Source organism: Harpia harpyja, chromosome 6 (genome assembly GCF_026419915.1).
Source record: "Harpia harpyja isolate bHarHar1 chromosome 6, bHarHar1 primary haplotype, whole genome shotgun sequence".
Taxonomy (NCBI): Eukaryota; Metazoa; Chordata; class Aves; order Accipitriformes; family Accipitridae; genus Harpia; species Harpia harpyja.
The window spans coordinates 48473920-48486285 of NC_068945.1; the positions used below are offsets into that span (position 1 = coordinate 48473920).

General features: G+C 38.9%; 1 protein-coding gene across 4 annotated transcripts in view; it reads right to left on the reverse strand.

Annotated features, from left to right (window-relative positions):
• The window catches only part of PANX2 (pannexin 2), a 24773-nt gene continuing 12407 nt past the window's right edge, over positions 1–12366 (reverse strand). For 2 of the 4 annotated variants that reach the window (XM_052789711.1, XM_052789714.1), the window contains 2 exons: positions 3741–5192; positions 1–1854 (listed from right to left, as the gene is read on the reverse strand). In XM_052789711.1, coding sequence (XP_052645671.1) covers positions 1493–1854; positions 3741–5192 — 1814 coding nt within the window. In that variant the 3' untranslated portion in view covers positions 1–1492. Of the gene's footprint in view, positions 1855–2690; positions 2765–3740; positions 5246–12366 lie in introns of all 4 variants that reach the window. The other 2 variants (XM_052789713.1, XM_052789712.1) reach the window with 2 other exon arrangements.

Consider the following 12366-nt stretch of genomic DNA (forward strand, 5'->3'; position numbering starts at 1 on the left):
TTCAGAATAATAGGTATTTATTTTCAGTGCTATTTTCATTAAATATTGGTATAATATATCCATGTCTGAGGTAATAAATTAAAAATAAATTCAAGATTTCAGTCCCATATTTGTGCTGCATATTTTTTCTACCATTATACATAATTTTGAAGCAAACACACATAGTCCATAATTCTGAATGCAGCTAGGAATATTATTTTAACACAGTCACTTTTTGTTTCACTATAATTTTGCTGATAATGGTTATTGCATGATACACTTTTAATAGCTGTTTTAGTTACACTAGAGTTTTCTATTAAATCACACATACCGTAGTTATAGGAAGATGGGCATGAAGATGTGCTTTGAGCCCAGGAAGGCAAATATTGAATCAGAGTGATAGCACATACTGCAGGATTATTGTCTGCCTGCACTAGAGCCCAGATCCAGCAAAGCCATTTCAGTGTGTGCTTAGCTTTAGACATATGAGTCGTTTCAGTGCCATCCATGGCCTTAAGTGTTTGCTGAATTAAGGACTAGCCAAGTCTGCAGACCTAAAATCAGAGACTTCTTTAACTGTGTGTTATTTGAAAACAGTTTTGCTGGTTTCATATTCTGTAAGATATTTTGTAACAACCTTCATAAGATTTTTCGTATCAGTGAAGCACCCATGAAAGTTTCTAACCTGGTTCATAAATATACTATGAAAAAATAAGCAGCTACAATGACTCTCTTCTACACATTTTGTTAAAAGCAACACCTGGTTTGAAAAGTTATTAAAGTAATTTTTCCCATGGTAAAATATATTTAAAAAAATAAACTCTTCATTTCATCATCTTCCATCAAACATATAAGCTAGTTAAAGGGCGGGGCATACCTCAGGTATTTTCATTTATAAATGCAAGAGATTGAGTGTGTCAATCTTTTTGCACTTAAATGCTGGTGGTAGTGAGGCCCTTTCAGCTAAGTCTCCATCAAGCCCAACATTAGCGAGCTAAAGAAACAAACAAACAAAAATTTTGCTTGCATATAACTTTTTCATAATCCTGAATTGAAAAAAAATCCTCTCTGCTTAGAAAAGAACTCTTATTTAACTGCTGCCATTAAAAGAGTTTACCTCACCTCCATGTTGTTTTAACTTTAATCAGTGATTCTGAATGCAAAGGATTTAAACACTCACTAAAATTATTGTGGCATGCCATCAGACTCTTAATGTTCATAAATTGTGCTAATCCCTGTTTAAATCAGGAAACTATAGTTTCGAGCTAGAGCTAATGGTTGTCTGGGCGTTCAAGGTCTATTTCCACCACATTTTCTTTATTCTATTCTGCAAATGACTGACAGTGCTCATGATGTGATCCTGAAAAACCGTTTGGCGTTATTACCAAAAGCTATAGTCTGTGTGAAAACTCCCCATGCTCATGCAGTGAATTGCCTCGTTGGGGGGACTGTGGCCTGCACTGCCGTGGTCTTGGGCCTGGCCACGAGGGCACGGCTGCGCAGCCCGGGGTCTTCAGTACTCCACCGAGCTCACGATTGCCATGGGTTCATCAAATGTTGCCAACCTTATCTGCTTTGGGGTAGGGATGGAGAGAATTTCCCCGGTGTCAGTTGGTGAGTGAATACCATTGTCTACAATGTTTGAAACGTCCTCCTCGTGATCCTCGTACAGTGTGTTGATGTGCAGCAAAGGGTGGGCTGGGTTGCAGTTCAGTGCAGGTGTTGGCTCTGGCTTGACTTGGTTCAAAGTCATGCTCGTTGCAGCAGCGGCTGTGGCTATATGGTTGTGGTTACATGTGACAAAAGCCCCAGCAGCAGGCACAGTTCTGCATGTCTCAGATGAGTATAGGATCTCTTTTGCAGGATGAGGGGTGTCTGAAAGAAAACAAACCAGCCAGTTAAAAGACAGGTAGTCTTTCACCCTTCCAGTCCATCAGAGAGGAGTGTCCTGAACCAATACAAGTCACTGGCAGTTTTGCCACTGATTTCAGTGGGAGCAGGATTGGACCCAAAAATGAATGGTCTTGGGACCCTTTGAGAAATCCAACAGGACTGTTTCAAAACAACAGGGTTGTAAGCTTGGGGAAATAGGACAAACAACGAATGGGTTTTGTAAATCTCGCTCTTTTTTACGCATGCTCATGCTTCCTTATGTGGATGGTATTTTTGTAAAATGAACAAAAAACAACTGAAAAGTATTTTTTATTCTCCTCTACAGTCTGGCAGGTGTTTTGTAAATGTTATGATTTAATGTTTTGACAAATGTTATGACTGTTGAAATCCACAGGATGGAATACAAAAGGCACTGATATTTTCAATGGGAAAAACTAGTGGTTACACATTGTAAGCCACTTGTCTTTAGAAAGAACTCAGCAATTTGACATTCACTGATGTCTCTTTCCAGAAAACATAAGTCTACCTTACCTGATGGACTGCAATGTAGGTCTAACTCAAAAGCAAAGCTGAAAGTTTTTAATGGGAATGGGGATTAACAGAGCCCCAAAACTACAGTAATTATTTTTTGCCCTTAAAATATTCAAGCACTAATTTAGATAAAGGTAATTGAGACCAGAAAACCCCAGTAGTTTTGAGGAGTTGAAATCAGAGCAGGTGACTGGATAAGGAATGCTGTAGAATAGCTCACATGCATATTGGGGAGTTGGAGGGCTCTAAGGAGCATAGGGATTTGGAAGTGACAGAAACTTTTATACCTCAAATCACTTCTTTGCTGGGCAGTGGGGTGACGGTAGCTGTCAGTCTGTCGAAGCCCAGAGGGAGGTCTTAGCTTGTAATGAGATGAGAGCCATTGCTTTAAGTACGTACAAATCTTTCTGTAACTTCAACTGCATACTGCTTCTTTCTTATATCAGTAGCTTACAAAAATAAACAAGAAGATATCTACCTGTCTATCAGTTTATCTACTGATCTATCACTTTTCTTAATGCTCACATGGCTTTCCCCATCACTCTAGCACCTAATAATTATTGATATATTTGAAACACTCCTTTGAAGTAAGAAAGAGACAGCATTTCCAAGACACACACAGGAAACTGGGGCACAGAAAGAGCATCTCCTGTGAAGCCACATGGGAAGAGAATGGCAGAATTCCTGAACCCCTGACCAGCACCCACACTTCAGACCATCCATCCTCTGGTCCACATGAGACAAAGGATAATTTCAAACACCTCTTGTGTGAACAATATCAATGATCTAAGTTGTGATTTCCTGGGTGGCAAACACATGTCAGCCCCTAAGAATTGGTAGTTAAAGAGATTTTTTTTTCTACAGGCAGCTTTAACTGCCGTTAGCACAGTTTCTCACACACTCCTAAGTGGCTATCACTGGTCAGAATACTGGTCATCTACCATGGCAGTTTCCATATGACTTGAAAATAATGCAGGTTTGAAATGTGCTAGGTGCTGGTGGAGCAGGAAGGGTATCATGGAGGCCAACCTCTCCTCATTTCATTGGCAAGGCATGACCACATTTGTAACTGTGAATATATGCTTACATTTGAAAAATTACCTGCACCAACAGCCTGCAGGCTGTTTTGTACAGCTCTAGCTGTAATAATCCTTATCCTCCATATAGCTATTAAAGAGAGAGAACCTCTGTTTCTGAGGCCTGCAAGCCCTAAGATTATTAGCTATCCCAAAATCTAGCAAGGTAGGTCAAACAGTTCAGATAAGCTTTGAGTTCCTGAAGATAGCTATGCAAATTATGGTCTCTGGAGGTGGTACGGGCATTATGGCATACTGTACCTTTGAGAGAGGAGGTAACGTGTACTACGACATTCTCTTCCTGGTTTAAAAATCCACCTTCTTGGCTTTTTGACGTAGGCATCGAGGGGATGGCTTGAATCTCTGGCTTGGGTTTTTTGCTACTAAGTATATATGGATGAACATCCAAGGAAAAGTGTCGTGTGTGTTTTTTTTCACTGCTTGTGCTTGGGATGGCGTTTGGCTCTGTTTTATGAGTGGACAATTGCTGTGAGGTTTTTGCAGCAGACTCTAACAAAGGAGCTATAAGGCTGTCTGTTGCTGTTTTTCTCCGCACAGGCTTCGGTTTTTCAGGTTTATGGTTTTCAACCTTCATAATGGCTAACTGTTCCTTGAATGGCTGAGGAAGGGGATTGGTAGTTGGGATCCATTTCATCTTCTTCCTTGGCCTCTTAATGATGAGCTGCTCATTAGCATCAATGTCTGCTGGATCAACGCTTGGGTCTATTGTTTGGATCCCTGAATCACGCATGGTTGGAGTGGCATCATGATTGGACTGGGCCAACGCTGCAAGCAGCTGGCGTACCACATTGTCATACATCAGATCGCTTTCATTTGTAATAAAATCCAGACGGTTCAATGATTTTATGTGGTCCCGATTTTCATTACAAAACATGGCCAAAATATTGATATCACAAAACTGGGACTTCTGCCACTGTTTCTTGGTCTTTATTCCAACTTTGTTCAGTTTATCAAATATGAAGTTAGACTTGCGAAATATGAAGAGGTGAATTAAGTTGATGAGGATTATCAAGTTCATGAAGCAGAGGAGAACGATATCTACACCAGCAATAATCCGCTGGAGCTGGACAGATGGCAGTTTACAGTTCACTCTGATATGCAATTTGGAGCTGCTTGTTTTGTCTGGAGGCTCTCCTAGTGCACATGTAAATTCATTTTGCTTCTGTGTAGCATAGTAGGTGGACAAGTATGTAATTGGTATGATGCTTAAAAAGATGATGAACAAATGTCTTGCAAGATAAAGCTTAGCTAAAAAGTTACTTCGTCCTCTTCTTTCCAGGTATTTCTCAAACAAGTTCTGCTCAGGGCTTTTTTCCTTCTCTGCATTCTCAATGATTTCTCTCTTCTCTCTCTCGGTGATCCCTGGGCCTTTGGACTGAATCTGTTTCTCTATTTTGGGTGCCCGCCCTTCAGCTGCACGGTGGTAGCAGTTATCGATCTCCTGAAGCAAAAAATTAAGCTCTGAAGTCAGTCGGGTAGAGGCCAGAAATTCCCAGCCCAGAGCTGGAATGTACATTATCCCAGCAAAAGCCAGCAGTGCATAAGGTAGGAACTTATGCTCAAACAAGGAGGGCCAGTGGCTGGCATCAACTCCTGGCAAGGCATCTTTTAATTCTGTCCAACAATATCCTCTGGCATACAAGGCTTGATCGCGGGTGAAGTTGTGTGGTGTATAACAGTATATTGGCTCCTCTGTATAACAGAGAGAAAAGTCACTGCTGTGCATTTAACCTACAAAAGGAGCTCTGGAAAATAAACATTTCAAATTATATCAATTTTATTTTATTGCATCTTTACATGACCGTCAAGCCCTCCATGTCTATTAGACAGCTCAGCCTGCGCACATCTTCACAAGCCCTCAGGCAAAACTATTTACCTGGAAGTTTTAGAATGAACCTGAGCTAGAAAAGTCAGCAAGAAATACATGTTTTGGTTTAATTACTTCTCTGAGAACAATATCCTAAGCAACTGTGACCTAAACTCTGTAAAGCTGAAAGACCTGATATCCACTATACAGTAGCTGAGGATATGTGCAAATGCTGAAAGGCTCATTTAGGTGAAATTTAAGGTGCATCCCAGCTAAATATTCTTCTAAATAGAAAAAAGTTAGATGTAGTTGAAGGCAATGTTTTTAATCCTTATTAACAAAGTCCACTCATTGGATATAGTAGAAAAAAATTAAAACTTAAAGACATACAAGCATTTAGTCCACTGTATCCCTCCCAGCTAACACTCTTGAATTAAAGTGTGACTGACCAGGACAGAATCTGGTGTGTTAACTGTATTTATCACTATGAAAATTTAATTCTACATTTGAAACTGTAACATTGTTTTTTACACAATGTACAATCAAATGCTGGAACTTGCTGTCATATAGTATTATGGAAGAAACAAATACTGTGGATTAAGAAAGCAATCAGACAAAGTAATGGAAGAAAAAGTATAGCAAGGATTATTAAATACCCAGATAGTGATGCAATTTTTCTCTCAGGACATGTTTAAGCCACAGGCTGCTGGAGGGTGGAAGGGTTTATCAAAAGAAGTATGCTTGTCTATTTTAACGCTCCTCCTGAGCATTTGCTTTTTACCACCATCAGAGACAGGATGTTGGGCTAAAAGGACTTTTGTCTCAACCCAGTAGATAAGTTAGGTTTTTATACAATTACATTTTTCTAGCAATATATGAAAGTAAGATAGAAAAACTTGTGAAAGCTAGAACAATATTAATTGCCCAAATAACAATGACCATTATCAAAACACCTTCTTCAAAGAGGAAGACCATATTTTCATGTTTTGGCAGGTAGTACAAAGGGAATATATTTTACAGGAAGAAGGCATGTTTGCTTGAATTGAGAATCGCTCAAGAACACCAAACTCGCTCCAGTTCTGAACGCAGTCTACAATTCAGATCAAGAACAGCTCACTGGAAGAGAGTGGTGGTACTGTTCTCTTAATAATACAAATCATGAAGAGAAATAATAAAATATTATGTTGTTTGAGAACAATAAATAAAATACTAAAAATTAATAGGCAGGCAAAAACCTCTAATCCTTTTGGCTTAACAGAGGACTCCTTACTTGACCAACTACTTCTCATATGCGAGCAAATCAAAAGCATTTACTAGTTCTTTAGTAAAATGTTGAGGTGTAAACCTCTTCTGTGACCTACAGAGATCTACATGCTGAGGACTGCACAAAAATTGTTTTGGTTTTTTTTTTTTTTAAAAAGTGATTCAGTGAGGATTCTTTTCTAAAAATACAACCAATTTAAACAGAATTGACAGAATAAATGATGTTACCCAAGATAGCATGTAAAGTGAGTAAGCCCTGCAAGTTCTTTAAAATCACTTTTGAATACTATTTTAAAATGATCTAACTTCAACCTCAGAAGAGAGCTTAAAGCAGTCTAATGTTACACAGCTTCCCATTTAGACTATTTTTGTGTATTTACAGCCACGTGTTACAAGAAAAATGCTCACTGACTCTTGGTTTCGGTAATTACATGCCCTCCCAACACCACCCATGAAGGGATGCATACAAATAATTTCAACTTCTACTGTCAAAGAGTTACTGTATGATTTCCCAGGAGGCAAAGTAAATTCCTATGTGAAAATGTTCCCGTGGGAAAAAAAAAGGCAAAGAAGCGTGGTGCATTTCTCATAGGCAGAAATATTTTTAATTGGGTGTCCCTGAGCTCAGTAGAATCTGCCAATATGAAACCTAGTTTCCTGTGACATACATGGGTTCATTTCTCCTAGGTCTCAACACCACGAATACTTGGGAAGACAGCAACAAGTATTCATACAACTCATCTATAAGGATTAGTTTTGGATTCATGTATCAGTTGTTACTACCAAATAAACTGTGAACAGTTCTCTTCACTGAGACCTGAAAGCTAAGGTGACTTCTGCCAAAATTGTATATATACAACAACAATCAAATATATATTTATTTTATAAATAAAAAAAGGGAAACAAATCAAAATGTCTCAGCATTTACATTTATGTTGAACAGATCACTTAGAGACTAATTCTGCACTTTCCATTGCCACTGCTTCAGTGAAAAAAGTCTGAAGAGCTTCACAACTCTGGTTTGGACTGAACAGCTTCATTAGAGGCTACTTCAAAAATGGGGCTGCCCAGCCCAGTAAAGAAAGCAAATGTCATTTTACAGGAATTTGTTTGCTTTTCCTCTGTTAAACACTTTTTTAGCTGCTCCCATTGCCTGGTAAGTTGTGAGAGATCTCTAATTTATTGGGATAGCTGAGCATGGTGTCCCATTCTTATTCAATGTTTTGTTATTTGTTGATGCTAGTCTAGTATTTTCTTTGCTTATTTGTTAAATTGACATGATTTTCATTACATGCCACGTAAATCCCAAGACCCTTCAGATGAAACCCAATCCTCAGTGAAGTCAGTGGGACTTCTGATAACTGATTGAAGTGGGGGCAGTGGGGTTACAACGCAATTTTATTCAAATGGCATTTTCTAATATGTTTGAGCCATACTCACTGTCAGTGAATGACACTAATTTTGGTAAAGTTATTCCACAGGGGAATTTAGCTTAACCTTCTCAGCATAGGACTTGACTCACAAAGCATAGCATCAGGCTTAGGAAACTCATTCATCTAGAAAACAGTCCAGACAACAGAGAAGAGAGGAATACCCTTCCAGACAACGATTCAAAGCAAAAGACTAATTTAGCTGTTGCCTGGAGGAGCCTGTCTCTCTTCATTGACAAGAGGCTGCCAAGCAAGACTGCCACTAGGTTTGAGTTAGCTTTTGTGAATGTTACTTCTTAGGTGATGGCAGCATTTAACCTGGCATTTAACACCATGAAGGTGTTTGATCCCATCATAGTAGCGTATGGACCTGTTTCCCCTCCACTGCAAACTGTGTCAATCAGGAATAAATGAGAAAGAAAAGCGCCATGTCAATAACTAATCTTGTTTGTTATGAAAGGTGGCAGTAACAGATAGCTGGATCTCAACATGCAGATCTGATGAGGATAGGGGAATAACAAGTTGTTCTCACACATATAGCTCACCCTAGCTGTGAGGACCCTACTTAATGCAGTTTCAAGAAGGCACAGCAGATGTACTTTTTTATTTTACAGTGTTCTCCTGATAGGTAAGTAGCATTAAAAAAAAAAGCTGTAACAGTGTTAAAATCATAGCTCTGACATTGGATCATGCAATAAAAAAAATGTATTTGCTTTTAACTTCATATTCATAAATATAGAAAGTTTCTACTGATATTCTTATTTAATCCTGAAAATCCTTGGCAGTTTAGGAAGTTTCTTTTTCATATAATCACTCCAGCCGTCATGAAATGCAGCTTTTTCCCAAGACTTTGCAGTTTAATTGCATACAGCGTAACTGTTTGATTGTGTAGGAAAAGACAATAGAGTAAGCTGCTGTAAAGAAATTTTTTTAAAAGGTTAGGGGACATTATTATGGCTGAGTGGATTGGTCATCTTCTCAATGTTGTCTAGGCTTAAGCCCATAAATATAATCTATCCCTCCACTCTCCTTGATAGCTACATTCTTGTGAGCCCAAGAGACAGAAATTCCTACCAAAAAAAAAATGGAGAGCAAGGTCATCATCTCCAAAATAATCTTTTGCCAGTTGCAAACAATAATGAAAAGGTGGTTCAGGGTGGACACGTGCCTGTGATTTGCGCATGTGTGCATCTGTAGCAAAGGCAAAAAAAAAAAAAGTAAGATAACTAAGCTGCCATTGCTATTGGTGGCTGGAATACTAAAATCAACTTTTCTGCATTAAATGTGATGGCTTACTGCAAGATTTTTAGTTCTGATGCTCAGAGTAAAATCTTAGTAAGTTCAAAGTCTGAAGGTCTGCCCTTAGGTTCACTGACACAAATATGTTAACTGCATGCCAGAATATGAAGTTCAACACAGTTTCAGAAAACATGACTAGGAATACCTAAGAACAAACCCTGTCTTCAGTAATACTTCCCTACAGTCACTGTAATTCCAGGAAATGTTCCTTTTGAATAATTTTTAAGAGACTAAGTAACCCTGTGCTAATGCTGTGCAGAAATAATTACTACATTGGAAAAAAAGTCCTTGATGTTAATATGTTATAAAGTAAATTATACTTTATTTTATACTGACTTGAGTATAAAGATGCATACTAAGAAGCTTAGCTTCCCTTTTTTCAGTACTATTAGATGATCACAGGAGCACTACATCAGAAGTTTTCAACAGTTGTACATAAATACATTGTATTCTGCCTACTATGCATGTAAATAGCTTCTAGAAGTCCACAAATCTATTCTCATGGATAAGGTATGAGAGACATCTCACTGAATTTTTTAGACATGCAAACAAGATGAAATAATCAACACAGAATTACTTAGTTGTGTAATATAATTGATTGTGTTATGCTACTTGAAAAATTAAAATCCCTTGGCAGCTAATTTTTTTCCCATGCTCCATCCTGTACCATCTCATCCCGTCAGTTTAAGTACTACTTAAATGGAGAAAAATGACTTGCAGGAAGTACTGTGGCATGCTTTAGGGGAATGAAAGAGAGTGCATGGTTGTGAAAAGATAGCCAGGGTAGGGAGAGGGATGAAGGAAGGGGCTGTGCTCAAAAAACTCTTCAGAAAGAATCCAAACAGAGAGTATGGAAAGAAGGAGTGAAGGCAAAGTGTGGAAGCTAGGAGCTGCCGAGTCTGCTGCCTGTTAGTAAAGGCTCTGAGAAATGCTTGTGGGATTCCTGCAGGCACAGGCTCCCACTCCTACTGCTCCCAATCCAAGGTCAGCCACGTCCTTTCAGTGGTTCCCAACCTCCATATACTTCAGTATATATTCAACTGCCCTCTTCAAGAGGCCCTGAATGAAACACTGTCAGGCTGCAAGTGCTAGGCATGAAAATATGTTAGATAAATAAATCTCCTGCTTAATTTCAACCAGGAGATATAATACTGTAAGTTCTGAAATTCTTCAAGCAAGGGGCTGGGGTGCTGAGGTTTAGCATTGGAACCCCTGTGAAACTTCCCACTGCAAAAATGCATCTCAGATCTGGAAATGGAGTTACCAATGGAAAAATCTGGTAACTGCTGTTCTAGACTATTCCCTGAAGTTATACCCTAATGCAGAATCATGGAAATGCTGGAAGGAACCTCAGAAGTTACCTAGTCCCACATCCTCTCAAAGCAGGGCAAAGACTGAGTTCAGACAAGCTTGATTAGGGCTTTGTCAGTCTGAAAACCTCCAAAGATGGGCACCACACAAGCTGCCTGTGCAACCTGCTCCAATGCTTGATTGTCCTCAAGGTGAATTTTTTTTTTTGCTTCACATCATGTCCAGCAAGAATGGCTGATTCAGGCAGGAGTAATTTTTTTCACTTTTGAGAAAGGGCCACTTCCAAAAATGAATGCAAGACCAGTCGCACTAAGAACATATTAGGTAAAATATGGCTAGAAGGCTATCATTGAAATACAAGTGGCTAGAGCTTGGGCCTCAGTATTGCATCTCAATTGAATGACGAGGTATCAATAGCATAGTTCACCAAGGAGGCTCTGTGTGTGTGCATTTGCTTATGTATAAAAAAAAAACAACCTTGCAAAAAAACCTGAGCTGGAGTATGGTACGTAGAAACGACATTGTCAAGAAGACACGGTGAAGATGTAGATATGTATCATTCTCCATTACCTTTGCAAAGTTAAGTTTTTACAAGTCTTCCTGGAAAAATGAGTGAATTGCATCTAATACAAACATTCACTTGCCCCTTTAAAATAAAGATAACAATGCCAACCTCTTAGTTTTCGACACACTGTAAATAACTAGACCTGCTCCCAAAAAGACTTTACTCACTCCATGCATTGGGCAGCTCCTTTGAAACCAATGGGATTACTCACAGTGCATAAAATTTGGCACGTGCATCTCTCTTTGAAGAACTGATGCTGTAGGGGGGTCAACTTCAAGCTTTTAAAATACTAGTATGAGCAAAAGTTATTTAAATAAATATGGACAACACATTTACAATGCTTTTGGTAGACATTAAAAAGTAAGAAAGGAAAACATTAGTAATAAACAGTATATGCCCCTATATAAAAAGGCAAATGACTTTTCACACCTATTGTATTCCCAGTGAAATAAAGTATATTCACCCAAAGCAAAATATAAACCATAATAATAAATTGTGTAAGTCTCCTGTGACCTTCAGCTTTTAGATTTATTCTGGAAAAAGAAATCACACCTCATTAATCTTCCAACTGAATTGCATGATTTCAGCATTCCAGTGCAGTAATTCAGTAATGCAGAAGGAATAGCACAATTTTCTAACAGCAGACAGAAAAAAAGATAAAAAAGGAACCCAGTTTTCAGAAAACATAATTAAAAAAATGAAAAAAGATGAAAATTCTTGTGCTTGCTGCACCAAGACAAAGGTAAGTATGCCTCTTGTGCAAAAAACTCTTTGAGGATCTAGAAGTAAACATTCACCCTGACCACCACGGCCCTACATTGGATATAGGCCCCAGAAGAGGTGCTTAGCTGCTGCCAAACAGGCTGGATCTCCCAGCTCCTGGACAAGTGCCTAAACTCTCATGCTGGGGACCCGAGTTAAGTATCAGGTAAGTATATTGATAAGTGTACTTACTGAGTTAAATATACTACAGACTCACCCTGGGCCTAGTGCTTCCTAGCAATTGGCTTTCTGCCCTCTTGAAGAGGGCTGCTAGATCATCCTCATGCTGGTGCCCAACCTGCCTATAAAGAAAAGCTGGCATTCCAGTCAAGTTCTCTGAAGCACTCCTTGTACGGTCCTCTCCGCTTGACTCTAAGGAGAAATTCAGCATTTAGGTAGAATCTCTGAATCTCCCTGCCCATCAGATGC